The sequence below is a fragment of the Haematobia irritans genome, chromosome 1 (assembly GCF_050003625.1).
Source record: "Haematobia irritans isolate KBUSLIRL chromosome 1, ASM5000362v1, whole genome shotgun sequence".
Taxonomy (NCBI): Eukaryota; Metazoa; Arthropoda; class Insecta; order Diptera; family Muscidae; genus Haematobia; species Haematobia irritans.
This window is the reverse complement of record NC_134397.1, coordinates 188,212,331-188,235,150: the sequence shown is the minus strand read 5'-3', so window position 1 is coordinate 188,235,150 and position 22,820 is coordinate 188,212,331. Positions and strand designations below refer to the sequence as shown.

The window sequence follows — 22,820 nt, the reverse complement described above, 5'->3', positions numbered from 1 at the left end:
ATTTCAAGGGCCGATGTTGATTTTGAATAAAACACAAACTATTTAGGAAATTATTGTAATTTTATTTTATTATGATAAAGGGTGATTCTTTTGAGGTTAGGATTTTCATGCATTAGTATTTGACAGATCACGTGGGATTTCAGACATGGTGTCAAAGAGAAAGATGCTCTGTATGCTTTGACATTTCATCATGAATAGCCGAACGATCTGCCACAACGTCGAATTTTCAGTGAATGGGCCCTAGAAAAGTTGGCAGAAAATCCGCTTTTTTATCGACAAATTTTGTTCAGCGATGAGGCTCATTTCTGGTTGAATGGCTACGTAAATAAGCGAAATTGCCGCATTTGGAGTGAAGAGCAACCAGAAGCCGTTCAAGAACTGCCCATGCATCCCGAAAAATGCACTGTTTGGTGTGGTTTGTACGCTGGTGGAATCATTGGACCGTATTTTTTCAAAGATGCTGTTGGACGCAACGTTACGGTGAATGGCGATCGCTATCGTTCGATGCTAACAAACTTTTTGTTGCCAAAAATGGAAGAACTGAACTTGGTTGACATGTGGTTTCAACAAGATGGCGCTACATGCCACACAGCTCGCGATTCTATGGCCATTTTGAGGGAAAACTTCGGAGAACAATTCATCTCAAGAAATGGACCGGTAAGTTGGCCACCAAGATCATGCGATTTGACGCCTTTAGACTATTTTTTGTGGGGCTACAACAAGTCTAAAGTCTACAGAAATAAGCCAGCAACTATTCCAGCTTTGGAAGACAACATTTCCGAAGAAATTCGGGCTATTCCGGCCGAAATGCTCGAAAAAGTTGCCCAAAATTGGACTTTCCGAATGGACCACCTAAGACGCAGCCGCGGTCAACATTTAAATGAAATTATCTTCAAAAAGTAAATGTCATGGACCAATCTAACGTTTCAAATAAAGAACCGATGAGATTTTGCAAATTTTATGCGTTTTTTTTTTAAAAAAAAAAGTTATCAAGCTCTTAACAAATCACCCTTTATATTGGTATTACTCAATTATGTATGGAACAAAATATCGGCCAAATGAGCGCCGCTACCTCAGTGGCACACCTTCATCCGATGGTCCAAATTTTCGATGACGCTGAGGAATAATGGAGGTTCTATGCTGTTAATGTGCCGAATTATCTCATCCTTTAGCTCTTGAATTGTTGCTGGCTTATCGACGTACACCTTTTCTTTCAAATAACCCCAAAGAAAAATTCCAACGGTGTCGAATCACATAATCTTGGCGGCCAATTGACATCGCCATTACGTGAGATAACACGGCCATTGAATTTGTTGCGCAAAAGAGCCTTTGTTTCGTTAGCTGTGTGGCAAGTGGCACCGTCCTGCTGAAACCACATATCGTCCACATCCATATCTTCCAATTCGGGCCATAACAAGTTCGTTATCATCTCACGATAGCGAACACCGTTAACAGTAACTGCCTGACCGGCCTCATTTTGGAAAAAAATACGGCCCGATGATGCCCATAAACCGCAACAAACAGTCACTCTTTGTGGGTGCATTGGTTTTTCGACAATCAGTCTTGGATTCTCATTCGCTCAAATGCGGCAATTCTGTTTATTGACGAATCCACTGAGGTGAAAATGTGCCTCATCACTGAAGATGATTTTCTTCGAAAATTGATAATCCATTGTTGCCATTTCTTGGAACCATTCTGCCCATTCACGACGTCCATGGTTCAAATTGAGTAAGTCTGAAATAGAGAAATGTCAAATAAAATTCGGAGAAAAACTTGGCGTTTAGGTGTGGTTCACATTCAACATCGGCCCTTATAATTTAACCACCCTTTACATGTTTTTGACTAAGGCCAACTTAGCTTTATGTTAATAGTTAAGATTTTTTTTCAAAATTAATGAAATTTTTTTAAATTTATTTACTTTTTGCATCTTGACTACAAAGCAAAAAATCGTTAAGAAATAGAAGATAGTTTTGAAAGAAACCTTATAAATGATTTTTTTCCTAAAAGCAAGTAAACAAAATTAAAATTTAAAAGTGAAATGTGTCTTAAATATGTGCTTATTTCAATTATCCGCTTCATTGGTTCAGAATCAATACCTGGAACATGACAAGCATTTTTTCAGTGTATGGATTTCCAACGTCCGAAAAATGGTCCAGAAGGTTAAGGACAGAATTTGAAAGAACATTTTCTTATAGCGAAACCCCACTGTGCCTGTATTTGAGAAGTTTTTTCTTTCTTCTCAAATATATCAAGCTCCTCACAATCCAAGTGTGAATCGCACCATGGTTTGTTTGGCTAGCGACTGCCTAGAGAAATCCCACATTCACCACGGTCACCAGTGAAAGAACAAATCTAACTTGGTTGCAAAAGTTGACCAACGACAAATTTTCTATGGCAATTTGCACAAAGTTTGTCCAGCATTTGCCTATTTAAATTTCTTTGGTCATTTCGTTTTATCTTCCTCTTTTGGGTTTGGGTGTGGTGTGGACATTATTTATATTAGCTTTTTCTCTTCCTTTCTCGTTACGATTTTGTTGTTGTTAATTTTTTGCTCTGTGATGAAATAAATTTTTCAGCACCAAGTTTCTAATGTTTTTTTTCACTTTTCCGGTGTTTTTTATCTTTGCAGAAGGCCATACGGAAGCTGAAGTGCAGTTGATTGTGCCACGCTATGTGGAAAGAGGTACCAATGCGACACTGGAGTGTCTACACGATGTGGATCCCAGCGTACTTTTTAAGGTAATAATTAGCAAAAGCACCTACCTAGCAAACATACCACCGTCATCCCCCAAAAACCTATGCTCTTCCCAATTCCCCCTTCCTCAAGGATTACTCGGGTAATGCTAGGGTCCTTTTCCCCAGTTTTTATTACATTACAATGAATTTATTGTAGCAAAAGAATTTTATATTGGACATTTTTATTATCTATGGTGCCCTGAGCAAAGGCGATTCCATCCTCTTTATTTTCGTATTTAAAGGACTTTTTTCGAAGGACCCAAAGTTTTTGTTAAAAATTCATTTAAAAAGATAGTCAAAATGGAAGAAAGTGCGCGCGGAAGTGCATAAAAATGTCTATAAAATCGCTAACGATGTCTATTTCGCGGTGAACCATAGCCATGGATAATAGTTTCGTAGGATTTTGTTTTTCGTTGTGTCCATTACAATTGCAGCTATAAAATTTCAAGGATGACTTGTCCTCCAAAAGTTGTTCGGTCTTTATGCATTGGATCCTAATTGAATTGAAATACTCTCATTAATGTTTGACAAATTCAGGGTCAAAAAATGGTCATAAAATTCTTTTGCCTATAGAATGCGAGTAATGTAAATTTAATCAATGTTCTACAAAAGTGATTATGGACCTAAGTGCCTGGGAGCTTTAGATGGATTACGCAAAATGTACATAAAATTAATTTTGGACTTTTATGGCAAATGCGTTTAGGTATTCGCGTCAGATATTGTCATTTGCTTGGGAGGGCGGTTTTTATAAATATTTAAAGAGACATTTTGTGGGGAAATTTAAGATTTAAGATTTAAATTTTCGAACAATTATGAAATTGAGTGTAGATTGCGAGCATAGTATATTTAGAAGAAATTTTCGGCCGTTAATAGATAACAACCTTCTTTATGAAAAACTTTAATTATACCCAACACCATAGAATGGTGATCAGGAAGAAATTCTAAGACAATATAACCACATCCACAGAAAAAATACTTTCCTCCGGAACAAAATTTTAGAAAAACGAAATTCCCCTTTATTGCCATAATAGCATCTAACGATTATTTTTCATGGCCAAAGAAAAACGAATGCCGTTCATGAAATCGTGAACGCCCGTGTACAAAATTGTGAACATTCCGTTTTGATTTTTTGTGAACGTTTCCGTTTCATTTTGTCACCGTCCCTTTTCGACTATGGAACGTAATTTTTTCTATTAGTGTAGAGTGAATAAACCCGAGTAAATAAACCCGAATTTGCCCCAAACGTTACAACGGATGTTTCTAATTTTTTATTTGCCTTTAAATAAAAATTTGTAGAGTCAATGGAAAACTTTGTCTGTCTAAAATTTCGTTCCTCACAAACTCTTCTTTCAATGCACGTCAGTCTGTCTGTTGTAATCACGCTACAGCCTTCAATAATGGAACTATCGTCCTGAAATTAGGCAAAGATTCGTGTTTTGTCTGCACGCCACCCAGGTTCGAAGATAGTATATTACGGCCCAGGTTTTAATATAGCCCTCATATAAACCGACTATCCGATTTGGGGTCTTGAGCATCTAGACGACGTAATTTTCATACGATTAACTGAAATTCAAAAAGTAAAGGTATTATAGGTCCACAAACAGGTGTGCCGAATATGGTGTATATGGGCGATATAGCCCCAATCTCCCGCTTTGACTTCTTGGGCATCTAGATACCGCAATTTTCATCCGATTTAGTTGAAATTAAAAAAGTATATACGGCCGTAAGTTCGGCCAGGCCGAAGCTTATGTACCCTCCACCATGGATTGCGTAGAAACATCTTCTAAATACTGCCATCCACAATCGAATTACATGGGTTGCGGTAACGGTTGCCGATGGCAAATTATCTTAAAACCTCCTAACACCGTCTTCTACATTGTAAGTAAGTCCATACGTGTTATATATTAAATTAAAAAGACCGATTAAATACGTATATAATTCAGTTTCACAAAATTTTCTATAGAAATACAATTTTAAAAAAAATTTTCTATAGAAATACAATTTTAACAAAATTTTCTATAGAAATAAAATTTTGACCAAATTTTCTATGGAAATGAAATTTTAACAAAATTTTCTGTAGAAATAAAATTTTGGTAGATTATTTTTGGCTCGAGTGGCAACCATGATTATGAACCGATATGGACCAATTTTTGTGTGAATGGGGATCGGCTATATATAACTATATACCGATGTGGAGCACTTTTGGCATGGTTGTTAAATATCATATACTACCACCACGTACCAAATTTCAACCAGATCGGATGAATTTTGCTTCTCCAAAAGGCACCGGAGGTCAAATCTGGGGATCGGTTTATATGGCGGTTATATATAATTATGGACTGGATATGAACCTGCATGGTTGTTGGATACAATATACTAACATCACGTACCAAATTTCAACCGAATTGGACGATTTTTGCTCTTCCAAGGGGCTCCGGAGGTCAAATCTGGGGATCGGTTTATATGGGGGCTATATATAATTATTGACCGATTTCGACCATGGATGTTTGATGTCATATATTAACACCACGTACCAAATATCAACTTAATCAGATGAATTTTGGCCTTCCAAGAGGCTCCGGAGATCAAATTATTGACCGATGTGGACCAATTTTTGCATGGTTGTTAGAGACCATATACCAACACCATGTACCAAATTTCAGCTGGATCGGATAAAATGTGCTTCTCTTTGAGGATCCGCAACCAAATCTGGGTATCGGTTTATATGGGGGCTATATATAACTATGGATCGGAGAGGACCAATTTTTGCATAGTTGTTGGAAACCATATACCAACACCATGTACCAAATTTCAGCTGGATCGGATGAAATTTGCTTCTCTTTGAGGCTCCGCAAGCCAAATCTGGGGATCGGTATATTGGAGCTATATATAATTATGGACCGATGTAGACCAATTTCTGCATAGATCGGATGAATTTTATTCCTCCAAGAGGGTCCGAAGGTCAACTATGGAGAACGGTTTATATGGGAGCTATATATAATTATGGACCGATATCGACCAATTCTGGCACGGTTGTTAGAGACCATATACTAACACCATGCTCCAAATTTCAACCGGATCGGACGAAATTTGCTTCTCTTTGAGACTCCGCAAGCCAAATCTGGGGATCGGTTTATATGGGGGCTATATATAATTATGAACCGATGTAGACCAATTTTAGCATGGTTGTTAGAGACCATATACCAACACCATGTACCAAATATCAGCTGGATCGGATGAAATGTGTTTCTCTTTGAGGCTCCGCAAGCCAAATATGGGGATTGGTTTATATGGGGGCTATATATAATTATGGACCAATGTTGACCAATTTTTGCATGGTTGTTAGAGACCATATACCAAAACCATGTACCAAATTTCAGCCGGATCGGATGAAATTTTCTTCTTTTAGAGCAATCGCAAGCCAAATTTGGGGGTGCGTTTATATGTGGGCTATACGTAAAAGTGGACCGATATGGCCCATTTGCAATACTATCTGACCTATATCAATAACAACTGCTTGTGCCAAGTTTCAAGTCGATAGCTTCTTTCGTTCGGAAGATAGCGTGATTTCAACAGACAGACGGACGGACATGCTTAGATTGACTCAGCATTTCACCACGACCTAGAATATATATAACAGGTTGGCTGATAAGTCCCCGGTCTAATAAAGAAAAACACATTTTTTTTTGTCATAATTCGTTTTTATTATTCAACATAGTTCCCTTCAAGAGCGATACAATGATTATAACGACCTTCCAATTTTTTTGATACCATTTTGGTAGTACTCCTTCGGTTTTGCCTCAAAATAGGCCTCAGTTTCGGCGATCACCTCTTCATTGCAGCCAAATTTTTTTCCCCGCGAGCATCCTTTTGAGGTCTGAGAACAACAAAAAAGACGCTTGGGACCAGATCTGGATAATACGGTGGGTGGGGAAGCAATTCGAAGCCCAATTCATGAATTTTTGCCATCGTTCTCAATGACTTGTGGCACGGTGCGTTGTCTTGGTGGAACAACACATTTTTATACCCACCACCATAAAATGGTGACGGGGGTATAATAAGTTTGTCATTCCGTTTGTAACACATCGAAATATCGATTTCCGACTATATAAAGTATATATATTCTTGATCAGGGAGAAATTCTAAGACGATATAAGCATGTCCGTCTGTCCGTCTGTCTGTCTGTTGTAATCACGCTACAGCCTTCAATAATGGCGCTATCGTCCCGAAATTTGGCACAGATTAGTTTTTTTGTTTGCAGGCAGGTCAAGGTGGAAGATGGGCTATATCGGTCCAAGTTTTGATATAGTCCCCATATAAACCGACCTCCCGATTTGGGGTCTTGGCCCTATAAAAACCGTAGTTTTTATCAGATTTGCCTGAAATTGGAAATCCAAAGATATTTCTATCCGATTTGTCTGAAATTGGAAATCTAGAGGTATTTTAGGACCGTAAAGAGGTGTGTCGAAGATGGTCCGTATCTGTCCATGGTTTAGTATAGCCCCCATATAGACCGATCTCCCGATTTTGCTTCTTAGGCGTCTAGAAACAGTATTTTCTATCCGATTTGTCTGAAATTGAAAATCTAGAGGTATTTTAGAACCATAAAAATCTAGAGGTATAATAGAACCAGTATCGGTCCATTTTTTGATATAGCCCCCATATAGACCGATCTCCCGATTTTGCTTCTTGGGCATCTAGAAACTATATTTACCATCCGATTTGCCTGAAATTGGAAATCTAGAGGTATTGTGGGACTATAAAGAGGTGTGTCGAAAATAGTCCATATCGGTGCATGTTTTGGTATAGCCCCCATATAGACCGATCTCCCGATTTTGCTTCTTACGCGTCTAGAAACAGTATTTTCTATCCGATTTGTATGAAATTGAAAATCTAAAGGAATTTTGGGACCATAAAGAGGTGTGTCGAAAATGGTCCGCATCGGTCCATGTTTTGATATAGCCCCCATATAAACCAACCTCCCGATGTGGAGTCTTGGGCCTATAAAAACCGTAGTTTTTGTCCAATTTGCCTGAAATTGGAAATATAGAGGAATTTGAGGACCACAAAAAGGTGTGCCGAAAATGGTGCTCATCGGTCCATGTTTTGGTATAGCCCCCATATAGACAGATATCCCGATTTTGCTTTTAGGCCTTCTGGAAACTATATTTACCATCCGATTTGCCTTAAATTGGAAATCTAGAGGTATTTGAGGACCATAAAAAGATGTGCCGAAAATCGTGCTCATCGGTCCATGTTTTGATATAGCCCCCATAGAGACTGATTTCCCGATTTTGCTTCTTGGGCTTCTAGAAACTACATTTTCTATCCGATTTTCCTGAAATTGAAAATCTAGAGTTCTTTTGGTATTTTTAGACCACAAAGGTATTTTTAGACCACAAATAGGAGTGCCGAAATTGAGGTATATCGGTCCATTTTTTGGTATAACCCCCATATAGGCTGATCTCTCGATTTTTACTTCTTAGGCGTCTAGAGATTTTCTGGCCGATTTGTTTGAAATTGAAAATCTGGAGGTATTTTAAGATCACTAATATGTGAGTAGGAAATGGTGCCTATCGGTCAATGTTTTGGTATAGCCCCCATATACACCGATCTCCCGGCTTCTAGAATCCGTAGTTTTTATCCGATTTGCTGGAAATTAGTAATCTATAATAAAATTTTAGACAAACGAAATTTTTTCTTATAAAGTGTTTTCGTTTATTCAACGATTGTCTCTAAAATTTGTGTCAAAAGAAAACTTTGCTTGTCTAAAATTACGTTTCTCCAAAAAGAAAACACTTCTTTCAATTTTCCTGATCAGGCGCACTGATCATGAAAATTGCTTCAAACTGAAAGTAAAAGTTCCAGATTTTACTCATCGTATTTAAATAAATGCGGAAAAATCTACAGATTTAAGATTTTAAATCAAGGCGTAATTTCAACATATACACGATATGTTTATATTTTCTCTAAAACGCAAACAAAATTGGTTCTCATAAATACAGAATCTTATCTGGTCTTCATAGATAGAATCTTTAAAGTTTGTCTTCGGGAGCTGGCTCGTTTGGGAGAAGATTTGTCATCAAACCCCCTAAAATTCTATATATTATCAAGTAACCCACTACGACGAAGAGTTTTCATAGTAAACTATTATACTTGATTCATGGTGGTGGGTATTTAAAATTCGTCCCGGCCGAATTTACTGCTGTATATACTTGTTCTTTTTCATATGGGACCGTGTTGCCGCGATTTCGACCTTCAAACGCTCCAATAACGCAATATAATAGTCACTATTGATGGATTTTCCCTTTTAACCCTTATATTATGTTAGGGTCATTTGATGACCCACATCGTATTTCTCATCAGCGCATTTCTTACTTTTGGAATATGAACAAAAGTTCTTACTACTCAGTGCATGAATTGCTGACATGTACTGAATTCTTGCTGAGTAGTAAGAACTTTTAATTATATTTCGACAGTAAGAAATGCGCTGATGAGAAATACGATGTGGATCATCAAATGACCCTAACATAATATAAGGGTTAAAGATAATCGATAAAAATTATTCCATGCGCATCCCAAAAAACAGAGGCCATTACTTTGCCAGCGGACTTTTGAGTCTTTCCACGCTTCGGAGACGGTTCACCGGTCGCTGTCCACTCAGCCGACTGTCGATTGGACTCAGGAGTGTAGTGATGGAGCCATGTTTCATCCATTGTCACATATCGACGGAAAAACTCGGGTGTATTACGAGTTAACAGCTGCAAACACCGCTCAGAATCATCAACACGTTGTTGTTTTTGGTCAAATGTGAGCTCGCGCGGCACCCATTTTGCACAGAGCTTCCGCATATCCAAATATTGATGAATGATATGACCATCACGTTCCTCTGATATCTTTAAGGCCTCTGCTATCTCGATCAACTTCATTTTACGGTCATTCAAAATCATTTTGTGGATTTTTTGATGTTTTCGTCGGTGACCACCTCTTTCGGGCGTCCACTGCGTTCACCGTCCTCCGTGCTCATTTCACCACGCTTGAATTTTGTATACCAATCAATTATTGTTGATTTCCCTGGGGCAGAGTCCGGAAACTCATTATCAAGCCAAGTTTTTGCTTCCACCGTATTTGTTCCCTTCAGAAAACAGTATTTTATCAAAACACGAAATTCCTTTTTTCCATTTTTTTCACAATAACAAAAGTTGCTTCACAAAAGACGCTCTATCTCACAAACTGACTTACAGACGTCAAATTTTGACACGAATCATTTGAAGGTTGGTACTATATACCGGGAACTTATCAGCCAACCTGTTACTTTATGGGGTCTTAGAGCAATATTTCGATGTGTTACAAACGGAACGACAAAGTTAATATACTCCCCCATCCTATGGTGGAGGGTATAAAAATTGGAGGTTTTTTAGTTCCACAAAGAGATGTACCGAATATGATGTGCATCGCTTTATTTTTTGGCATAGCCCCCATATAGGCCGATATCCCGAATTGGCTTCTTGGGCCAATTTTTATCCAACTTGGATGAAATTCAAAATGTAAAGATAGTATAGCTCCACAAGTTGATGTGTCGTAAATAGTGTGTGTCGCTCGCCTTGCATACACCGTGTCGTGGATTCACACCCACTTTCGGTAAAACACCAAAAAAGTTTTCAGTGGTGGATTCCCTTCTCAGTAATGCTGGTGATATTTCTGAGTGTTTGAAAGATTCTCTATGTAGTTTGACTGCACTCAGTGATAATAGAAGTTCACCACTCTGGTATCACAATGGACTGAATAGTCTAAGTGAGCCTGAAATATCGGGCTGCCATTATACCTAACATAACCTAATCTTCTCTGCGTGTGGTGCAAATTTGGATTTATTTTCATAGTACAAACGGGCGCCAAAAAATTAAGTTACTCCCCATGAAAAAAATATTGGTCTTGTTGTATTTTATGTAATTATTTGGGGCCCTGCTTTATTTAGGTTTTGGGGCTAATTTTCATGGGGTTTATACTTATAGCGCCCTTAATGGGGAATATTTTACAAAAGCACTAAAGCCATTTTCGATGATTATTATTTGTTTTTGTTCTCTAATGCCTAAATATAAAAGATAACCTCCGTACATTGCAAACAATTAGATCAACTTCTAACGTCGAATTAACCATCCCTAAATCGTTCATTAAACACTCACTATCAGTGGCTTCACTCCTTCACAGCAATAGGGTCTTTATTCCATTTCTGTGCTTTGCAATTTGTTCGCTTGCACCAAACTTATTTGCGTCCTTAATTTCGTTTATTAGTATGCGAAAGGATATGGAAACCACAAAAAAGTGTAAGCTCAATTGGACAATTCGGGTTGGACAATATGCTATTTGTTCATTTGAATTAAAGTATTTAATATTGGATAGTGGATTAAAAAAAAAACGAATATAAAATCAATAATAAATCGAATGAAAAATGCGGCGTATAGAAGCTCACGAAGACGTATAGTGAGATGGGTTAATAGGGGATCTATATAACAACCCTGACCTATATAGGCCATTTATAACTTTGCCTACTTGCAAAGAAATATAAATCTATTCCAAATTTCAAGACGATAACTTCATTACTGAAGGCTGTATTAAGTTTGTCCTAATCAAGAAGTTAGACATCATATACAGTGAAAATCGGTATTTCGTTGTGTTAGATACCAAATAGCAAGCGTGTTATACTCCCATCCAATGGTGTTGGATATACAAAATTCTTATACATTTCAAACAACTCCTAACGTCGAATTAACCACCTTCCTCAAAAACATTCCCCTAAATATTTCATTATCCACTCGCTACCAGTGGCTTTATTCCTTGACATCAATAGGGTCTTCATTCCATCTCTGTGCTTTGCAATTTGTAAGCTTTCACAAAACTTAGTTGCGTCCTTAATTTCGTTTATTAGTATGCGAAAGGATGTGGAAACCACAACACGAGTGTGAGCTCAACTAAACCAAACTTTTATTTAATGCTCAAATGTTCATGACATCCGACGTTATCCCTTGTATGTATTTACTTTGGCCAAACATTTGTACTTCTCTATTTGACCGGGAACAAGGTAACCAACTTTCACTTGCCTTTGTTCACATTTAAAGAATTGACGTTGAACCATATGTATGTGAATATGAGGGTTGGGTCACAAATTAGAGGATGAAAAACAGATAAGATAATAATATGGGATAGAAATTTAATCCAGTTATTCCAACAAAACTCAGTTATGCCATCTAGTTACTAAGCGATGGGGGGAAAAATCAAGTTTTTCTTTTCGTGTTTGTTCTTATCGGCATGGCTTCCCGTCACGTCAAACTATCAATGACGGAGTTGTCCTCCTTAAATTTAACACATAATCGTTGGTCTATTTATTATAGATCGATCTTTTTACATTCTGGAGCTCAAAGAGTACTGTAGACTCCGATAAGTACTTAACCCTACTAGGTTATGACAAAAGTAAAATTTAGTGAAAATTTTATACTAGTCAAACCCAGCCCGATTTTCTGCCTCTTTCTGATTTTTATACCCTCCACCATAAAATGGGGGATATACTAACATTAGTATTTACTTGAAACTTAGCAAATTTAGGTTTAAGCAAGTATATAAGCGTAAGTTCTGCCGTGCCGAATCTTAAATAGTTTCCTTTGAAATTTCTGGGGGTTTTGATGACAGATATTCTCCCAAGCAGAGCAGTTCAACTTGTACATTTCCCGAAGATAAATTTAAAGATTTTACCTATGAAGACTATATCAGATTCTGGATTTATAAAAACCATTTTTGTTTGAGTTTTAGAGGAATCATTATCATCTCTTGTAAGTGTGCAAGAAAATGATAAAATAACACCTTGATTTGAAATCTAAAATCTAACAATTTTACCCCAATTATTTAAATGATTACACTCAGTTTTTTCTATACAGATAGAGGGGGTAGAGACCGAAAACAAATATTAATTATCGTAAATCGTTTTATTTATTTATTTATTTTTTTTTTTGTTCAAAATATTCCCCAATAACACTTTTGCAAGCGTTTGGACCAATTTTTCCACTCTGATTAACCTTCCCTCAAAGTGTTTAGTATTGATTTTCTATGAAAATAAAATGTTGACCAAATTTTCTATAGTAAAAATGTTGAAAAAAATTTCTATGGAAATAAAATTTTGACAAAATTTTCTATAGAAATAAAATTTTTGACAAAATGTTCAATAAAAATAAAATTTTGACAAAATTTTCTATAAAAATAAAATTTTTACCAAATATTCTATAAAAATAAAATTTTGACAAAATTTTCTATAGAAATAAAATTTTGACAAAAATTTTCTATGGATATAAAAAGTTGACAAAGTTTTCTAAGAAATAGAATTTTGTAAAAATTTTCTATAGAAATAAAATGTTTTTCTACAGAAATCTTATTAGAAAAAGCAAAGCGCAGCAGAGCAAGCGTTAGTAATGCAACAGACACCGTCGTTAGCTATTTACTCTACACACGCAGAGAAGAAACATGATTGCCACAATCATATTCGAAGAGCAAAATAATATGATAGCAGCTATTTTTGCGGCGACCATGCAACATTTTAACCTGCAACCATGTTGGCTCAGTGAACATGGTTCTAAGAAAAATACAATTGTCCTCATCTAAAATGTTATTATATTGATAAAAAGAATTTTGTTTCCATTAAAAGACAATGGTCACGATCTAAAATGTTATGTTATTCGTCAAAAATGTTTTTCTTCTAGTTAAAAGAACATGGTCACAACCTAAAATGTTTTGATTTTTATGAAAAAACTTTTTTCGTCGTCGAAAAAAGGACGCCACTTGAGAAATGAAAACACAAAATCAACTTTATTTATTTGTTTTTATTTATTTATAAACTAATTCATTGTTTATTTGTATTTATAATGTCGTGCAAGCAAACTTCACATATTTTTACACACTCTAGTTTGGTTCAATTTCAACAATAAGTAATCATTCCATATTTACTTCGTGCCCATCAAATGTACAAACGCAGACATCATGTAACTGCAAATAAAAATAAATTACACCATATATCAAAATGCAGAACAAAAACCAGGTATATTTTTTTCAATTACACTTTCCTTTTTGGTATTCACATAAAACCACGTGCCATTTCTGAATAAATAAATTAACACAAAACACAATAATTCCGTATTCTCCGTCCATTCCAAGAAACAATCAACACACGACTGACGCGCAAAATGAAAATCGTGTGTACCTGCTCAATGTTTTTATAAAATTCTTGTCGCTGCAAAAAAATTAAATGGTCACGAAAACAATGTACATGGTCTTTATGGCCATGTAATGGTTGTAGACATGTCTATACGTAAACTATAAAAATATTTTTTTCTCTGCAAAAAAGTAAAAAAATTGAATGATCAGATACATGATTTTCCTGACCATATAATGGTCTCAAATTCTATCATTTAAATAATAGAACATGTTTGCGGCATTTGAGAACCATTTAAATGCTTATTGCCAACATATATTTTTCTCCGCTCGAAAATTATTTTTACAAAGACAAAATACATGGTTTTCGCGACAATTACATACTCTAAATAAGCATTAAATGGATGCGGCAACCATGTCCAAACATGTTTTTTCTGTGCGTGCAGTTGGTGTATTATTTTTTGTTCTTTTCGTGAGTGTTTTTAATGTAACATGCAATTTGTACGTATTTAAATGTATTGTGTATATATTTCCTTTCTATTTGTATACGCAGAAAAATTTTCCCGATGAAGTCTTTCAATGAAAAGACGAAATATTGAATAAATAAAAATTAATCATCCAGACCTCGAGCTCGTTTTTATCAATGGAAAATCTATATACAGGTCGAATATAATAAAAACATCCATAATATAAGAAATAAAATGTTGACAAAAGTTCAATATAAATAAAATTTTTACAAAATTTCTATAGTAATAAAGTTTTGTCAAAATATTTTATAAGAATAAAATTTTGACAAAATCTTCGGTAGAAATAAATTTTTGCCAAATTTTTTTTGGAAATAAAATTTTGACAAAACTTTCTGGGAAACAGCGTTGCGCCACACTGTGGAACAGGGTATTATAAGTTAGTGCATATGTTTGTAACACCCAGAAGGAGACGAGATAGACACATGGTGTCTTTGGCAAAATGCTCAGGGTGGGCTCCTGAGTCGATATAGCCATGTCCGTCTGTCCGTGAACACATTTTTATACCCTTCACCACTACTGTGGTACAGGGTATAATAAGTTTGTGCATTTGTATGTAACGGCAAGAAGGAAAAGTCTGAGACCCATCGTTTAGTATACCGATCGTCTTAGAATTAAATTCTGAGTCGATTTAGCTATGTCCGTCCGTCTGTCTGTCTGTCTGTCTGTCCGTCTGTCTGTCTGTTGATGTATTTTTGTGTGCAAAGTACAGCTCGCAGCTTTAGTCCGATTGTCCTAAAATTTGGTATAGGGTCCTGTTTCGGCTCAAAGACGATCCCTCTTGATTTTGGAAAAAATCGGTTCAGATTTAGATATAGCTGCCATATATTTTTCACCAATCTGTTCATAATTGGCGTGTATATCAACCGATCTTCCTCAAATTCCGTACATTCGAATATTTTAAGAGTCTCGAAAAACTTGCAAAATATCAGCCAAATTGGTTCAGATTTAGATATAGCTCCCATATATAGCTTTCGCCCGATTTACACTCATTTGCCCCCAGAGGCCAATTTTTTGCTCCGATTTAGTTGAAATTTTGCATAGGGAGTAGAATTAGCATTATAGCTATGCGTGTCAAATTTGGTTGAAATCTGTTCAGATTTAGATATAGCTCTCATATATATCGTTCGCCCGATTTACACTCATATGACCACAGTGGCCAATCGTTTACTCCGATTCAATTGAAATTTTGCGCAGGGAGTAGAATTAGCATTGTAGCTATGCGTGCCAAATTTGGGTGAAATCGGTTCAGATTCAGATATAGCTCCCATATATAGCTTTCGCCCGATTTACACTCTTATGACCACAGAGGCCAATTTTTAGCTCCGATTTAGGTGAAACTTTGCAGAGGGAGTAGAATTAGCATTGTAGCTATGCGTGCCCAATTTGGTTGAAATCGGTTCAGATTTAAATATAGCTCCCATATATATGTTTTTCTGATTTCGACAAAAATGGTCAAAATACCAACATTTTCCTTGAAAAATCGCCACTGCTTAGTTGAAAAGTTGTAAAAATGAATCTAATTGTCCTAAATTTCTAATACATATATATCGAGCGATAAATCATAAATAAACTTTTGCGAAGTTTCCTTAAAATTGCTTCATATTTAAGTGTGTTAGCCCATTTAATTTTTAATTCTAGCGATTTTGTAGAAGTACAAAAAATTTTCTCCAAATCGTTTCAGATAATATATAAATATTTGTATATGGGAATATAAAACTTGATAATAACTCTCAACAAATTTGAAAGAGTTGAAATGGTAACACAAATTTTGGTCTACATAATGGTGAAGGGTATAATATAGTCGGTCCCACTCGACTTTAGATTTTATTTACTTGTTTTTTTACTTACAAAAAGTCTGGCAAGAAGGAGCTTCGCCTTCCTTACAAATATCAAAAAATTAATTACCGATTTCCCATTTTGAAGACCTCCTTCTATATTCCCTTTAAACTTCAAGCAAATATGAAATCATCAGACAAGGAGGAGGTGCAACTCCGTTTCCTCTAAATTCCATTTAAATTGGAGAAGTTTAGACTATTCTAAAGGGGAGTTCTCCTTCCCTTCTGTATTAATTTAATAATCTTCTGCCATGGTCCCTCTAAATTCCAAATAAACTTCGATTTTTCTCCCTTTTTTAAAAAGGGGATATTTTCTTTCTCCCTAACTGAATATCGATAAACGGACTATTAATGTAACTATTAGTAACGGACTATATTCCAGACGCCGCACCCAATATTCCCTAAAAAAATTCAAACAAATCGGATTCATTTTCAAGAAGTTGGGCAAAGAGGTGGTCCTTGTTCCCGATCAGATATTAAGAAGGGAGGCCCTCTTTTGACCACTTGATCACCGTCTATGTTATCTGAAAATTTAAAAAAAATTGCTTCAGACGTTTCAAATCTTACCTGGAACATACAAACAAACATAATTCGGATTTATATTATTATCGTTTTATAATAAATGTATCAACTTAACTAGTTTATTTTTTTTAGGTAAAGTTTCTTAAAATCATCTTGTGTATGTCCAACCATTTTGTCTATAAATATAGCTGTCTGACTATACGCGTTGCTTGTGGTTTGATGGCTATAGTGATAATTGTGTATTGATACAAATAGGAACTAGAGGTGTGCACGTGAGTAATAGTTTACTCACGCTCACGCACACTCACGACTGAAAAATCATACTCACGCACACTCACGCACGATATTTTTTGGTAGGACTCACGCTCACGCACACTCACGAAAAGAAAATTTGTACTCATGCACACTCACGCACGAAAAGTCGTGGCTCACGAAAAATACCGTGACTCACGAAAAATATCGTGACTCACGAATAATTTTATGATTAATTTACCTTACCGAAGTGTCTGAAAACATGAGCATTATTAAAATCGAGAGTGTTATTAAACTCTTAACATCACAGGTGTCACTAAAATTGAAATTGAATTTAACTCTTAAGCGTTTTATGTTGGTGAGCAGGAATATTTTCGTGAGTGTAATTCGTTACTCACGCACACTCACGAAGATATTATTTTCGTGACTCACGCTCATGCACGACATTTTGGTGTGTTAATCACGCTCACGCACACTCACGCTGTTGTCATGAGCGTGACGCACGAATCACGAAAATTTTCTTGAGTCACGACAATTTCGTGTCACGTGCACACCTCTAATAGGAACTACATGGCCCAGTGGATAGTGCGTTTGCTTACAGACTTTGGACCTCTGAGGATTAAATAAATCACGTTGAAGTGAGAATGATTTGAAGTAGGATGCAATTATCCATTCTCAAAAATTGTTTTAATTTAGTATTTATTAAATTGTTCTAAAATCCTGTAAAAGAGTCAATATTTATCACAAAAAATAATTTTTGTGGAATTTTCTTACAAACTAACTTCCTTGAAGCGAAAAACAATGGCTAAACGATGGTTGTTTGTCTAAAATATCGTTTGGGAAAGAATTAGTTTTTTTGTGTGTACATGTAAATAAGACTCTGATAATAGAAGCCTTTGGTCAATTTCGGATATTCCGCAATTAATGCAATCTGTGGTATTAACTTCAATGCTATAGCCGGTAACAAACTTCATATCCTTACTTTGTAATAGTACAGTATACGAATGGTGCTCATATTAGCTCTCATAACTCAATTGAAGGCGTTGCTGCAAAGGAGCAGAAAGTCATTTAAGCATTAATTGTTGAATTTGATTGTGCGACTGTTTGACCTCTTGATTCATTGTCAGTATTATACATTTCTGGTTCATTTAGTTCATTAAAATGGTGTAAGAACATAATCCCTCTTAGCCAAAGGTAAAATGTGTGTGCGTGTGTGTGTATATGTGCGGGAGATGTATGAACAAATTGATACGTTAATTGCAAAGTAGACTATATCGAAAAATATAATACTTGCAAACTAAAATAAAAAATTGGAAAATTTGTCAAGCTTTAAATGCAACATTTAATTTGATGTTTAGGTTAAGATAGCTAACGTAGTACATAGACAAATTAGCTTGACCTGTTTCAAAGATGTTGTATTAATTCTAATTGATATGGATTACGAGTAGGATGTCCATAACCGACACCGGAGCCACAGTGGTGCAATGGTTAGCATGCCCGCCTTGCATACACAAGGTCGTGGGTTCGATTCCTGCTTCGACCGAACACCAAAAGTTTTTCAGCGGTGGATTATCCCACCTCAGAAATTCTGGTGACATTTCTGAGGGTTTCAAAACTTCTCTAAGTGGTTTCACTGCAATGTGGAACGCCGTTCGGACTCGGCTATAAAAAGGAGGTCCCTTGTCATTGAGCTTAACATGGAATCGGGCAGCACTTAGTGATAAGAGAGAAGTTCACCAATGTGGTATCACAATGGACTGAATAGTCTAAGTGAGCCTGATACACCGGGCTGCCACCTGACCTAACTAACCTAACCTAACCTAACCGACACCGGTTAATCGGGCTCAATTACGGAACCCGAAAACGGATAGTGAAAAATTTGTCTATTAATCGCTAAAACCGGGTTTTGACCATCGGTTAAACGGCTTGCTACGTTTCAATAAAATTTCTATCAACTTCACTATATTTTTCTTCTGAGAGTGGAACTTCTTGTTGAAGGGTACTAAAGATGAAAATAACACTATTCTCTATATGACCATTTGGCATCACCATTTCAATAAAATTGCCAAAGAACACTATTTTCCTCTAGATCAAAATTTTAGTAAAAACGAAATTTCGGTTTACTTGCAGCAAAGCCCTTTTTCGAGAAAAAATAAGCCAAAATTTATTAGAAGCGTTTTGTGCATTTGCTCAAATCTTTGTTATTAGCTTCAAAAAAAAAAATTGTAGAGTCGACAGAAAATGTCGTTTGTCTAAAGTTTAGGTCCTCTGAAGAAAAATCTTTCAGTATATACAATACACAGAAGACGTATAATTTGTCATCTTCCATCACTCAGCAAAACAAGCATCGCCAAAATAGTAGTGAAAATGATTTTTTTGGATTCGGTGCAAACTTGGCGTAGAAGCGATGCATTTTATCATAATGGACTGAATAGTCTAAGTGAGTCTGAAACTTAATCGGGCTGGCACTAGAATAATAATAACGTAAGAAATGTCATAGATTTTGTTGACAAAATATACGCTCCTAATTGAACAAGCACGATTTGCTTATATTTCATTAAAATATCTCTGGGATTTCTTTAAAAAACCAACATATTTTATTGGACATCTTAGACGAATACTATGTTGTAAGTGTTCAGAAAGTGTTCTATACCCTCAAGAAGTGAAATCGGTGTATATGTAGGCCTTACCAAATTGCTGGTGACATAGTTTTTATCCAATTTCCCTGAAATTGGAAATCTAGAGGTGTTTTAGGACCATAAAAAGGTGTGCCAAAAATGGTTAGTATCCGTCCATGTTTTGATATAGCCCCCACATAGACCGATCTACCGATTTTACTTCTTGGGCTGCTAGAATCCGTAGTTTTTATCCAATCTGTCAGAAATTGGAAATCTAGAGGTATTGTAGGACCACAAATACGTGTGCCGAAAATGGCGTGTTGTGGGCTATGGTTTGGTATATCCCTCTTACCTTAGACCGATCTCCCGATTTTATTTCTTTGGCTTATAGAAACCGTAGTTTTTATCCAATTTGCCTGGAATGAGAAATCTAGAGGTATTTTAGGACCATAAAGAGATGTGCCGAAAATGGTGAGTATCGGTCAATGGTTTAGTATAGCCTCCATATAAATCGATCTCCCGATTTTACTTTTTGGGTTTGTAGAAGCCGTAGTTGTTGTCCAATTTACTTGAAAGTGATAAACTGTAGGTTTTTTAAGACTATAAATAGGTGTTAAATTTTTTTTTCAATTTTTTTGGGATTCTAGCAATTGTAGTTTTTATCCAATTTGTCTGAAATTGGAAATCTAGAAGTATTTTAAGACCATAAAAAAGGGTCTGCCGACCATAAAAAAAGGTCTGACGGTGAGTATCGGTCCATGCTTAAGTATAGCCCCCATAAGGCCGATCTCCCGATTTAACTTCTTTGGTTGCTAGATACCGTCGTTTTTATCCGATTTGCCTGAAATTGTAAATATATTGGTATCATAGAAACATGTATCGGATTTAGTTTTTATCGGTCCATTTGGTAAGGCCTTCATATAGATCGATTTGACTTCTTGAAGGTATAGAAGGCGCACTGATCATGAAAATTGCTTGAAACTGAGTGTAATCATTTAAATAATTGGGATGAAAATCTACAGATTTTAGATTTCAAATCAAGGCGTTATCATTATCTTGCACACTTACAAGAGATGTTAATGATTCCTCTAAAACTCAAACAAAAATAGTTCTCATAAATCCAAAATCTGATGTAGTTTTCATAGGTAAAATCATTAAATTTATCTTCGGGAAGTGTATAAGTTGAACTGCTCTGGTTGGGAGAATATCTGTCATCAAACCTCCCTGAAATTTTCAAAGGAAACTATAATATTTGATTTATGGTGGTGGGTATTTAAGATTCGGCCCGGCCGAACTTATTGCTCTATATACTTGTTTTGCTTATGGTGTTTGGCTCAGATTCAATACAAAAATCAAACACAAACTTTTCGAGGCTAGCATGTTTTTTTTTCAACTTTTCTGGGCATTACGCATTATAGCGACGAATGAGTTTAATTCGTTATCACCCTTAGAAAATTCAAAACTATACCGGAATCTCGAAAAAAAATCTAAATTTTTATATGAAAAACATCTGTGGCCCATATCTTGTACAATAAGCGTCCGAGAGCGAAAATAAGCTTAACTCATGATCATCCCCAGAAAATCCAAAATTCCACCCAACCCGGAAAATTCGACGTTTTTATATGAAAAACTTCTTTTACTCATATCTCCTAAACTAGAACGGAAAAGAGCCTAATTCGTAACAGGTTGGCCGATAAGTCCCCGGTCTGACACATAGATGGCGTCGCTAGTATTAAATGCATATTATTTTTATATAGTACCAACCTTCAAATGATTCGTGTCAAAATTTGACGTCTGTAAGTCAATTAGTTTGTGAGATAGAACGTCTTTTGTGAATCAACTTTTGTTATTGTGAAAAAAATGGAAAAAAGGAATTTCGTGTTTTGATAAAATACTGTTTTCTGAAAGGAAAAAATACGGCTTGATAATGAGTTTCCGGACTCTGCCCCAGGGAAATCAACAATAATTGATTGGTATGCAAAATTCAAGCGTGGTGAAATGAGCACGGAGGACGGTGAACGCAGTGGACGCCCGAACGAGGTGGTTACCGAAGAAAACATCAAAAAAATCCACAAAATGATTTTGAATGACCGTAAAATGAAGTTGATCGAGATAGCAGAGGCCTCAAAGATATCAAAGGAACGTGTTGGTTATATCGTTCATCAATATTTGGATATGCGGAAGCTCTGTGCCAAATGGGTGCCCATTTGACCAAAAACAACAACGTGTTGATAATTCTGAGCGGTGTTTGCAGGTGTTAACTCGTAATACACCCCAGTTTTTCCGTCGATATGTGACAATGGATGAAACATGGCTCCATCACTATACTCCGGAGTCCAATCGACAGTCGGCTGAGTGGACAGCGACCGGTGAACCGTCTCCGAAACGTGGAAAGACTCAAAAGGCCGCTGGCAAAGTAATCGCCTCTGTTTTTTTTTGGGATGCGCATGGAATAATTTTTATCGATTATCTTGAGAAGGGAAAAACCATAAACAGTGACTATTATATGGCGTTATTGAAGGGTTTGAAGGTCGAAATCGCGGCAAAACGGCCCCATATGAAGAAGAAACGAGTATATAGGCCGTAAGTTCGGCCAGGCCGAAGCTTATGTACCCTCCACCATGGATTGCGTAGAAACTTCTACTGAAGACTGTCATCCACAATCGAATTAATTGGGTTGCGGTAACACTTGCCGATGGCAAGGTATCTTAAAACTTCCTAACTCCGTAATATATACCACATAGTCCATACGTGGTATATATTAAACTAAAAAAGGCCGATTAAATACATATATAATTAAGTTTAAAGTGTATTTCTATAGAAATAAAATGTTGACAAAATTTTCTATTGAAATAAAATTTTGACAAAATTTTCTATAGAAATAAAATTTTGACAAAATTTTCTATAGAAATAACATTTTGACAATGTTTTCTATAAAAATAAAATGTTGGTAGATTATTTTTGGCTCGAGTGGCAACCATGATTATGAACCGATATGGACCAATTTTTGTGTGATTGGGGATCGGCTATATATAACTATAGACCGATATGGACTATAGTTATAAGCGGCCTTATACTAACACCACGTTTCAAATTTCAACTGGATCGGATGAATTTTGCTCCTCCAAGAGGCTCCG

At 36.1% G+C, this 22,820-nt stretch overlaps 1 protein-coding gene across 1 annotated transcript in view; it reads left to right on the top strand.

The window, feature by feature from the left end:
- Window positions 1-2,282: 2,282 nt before the first annotated feature.
- Window positions 2,283-22,820, top strand: part of beat-VII (Immunoglobulin domain-containing protein beaten path VII) — a 275,572-nt gene continuing 255,034 nt past the window's right edge. The window contains exons 1-2 of the mRNA XM_075304937.1: window positions 2,283-2,331; window positions 2,630-2,739. Coding sequence (XP_075161052.1) covers window positions 2,283-2,331; window positions 2,630-2,739 — 159 coding nt within the window. The remainder of the gene's footprint in view (window positions 2,332-2,629; window positions 2,740-22,820) is intronic.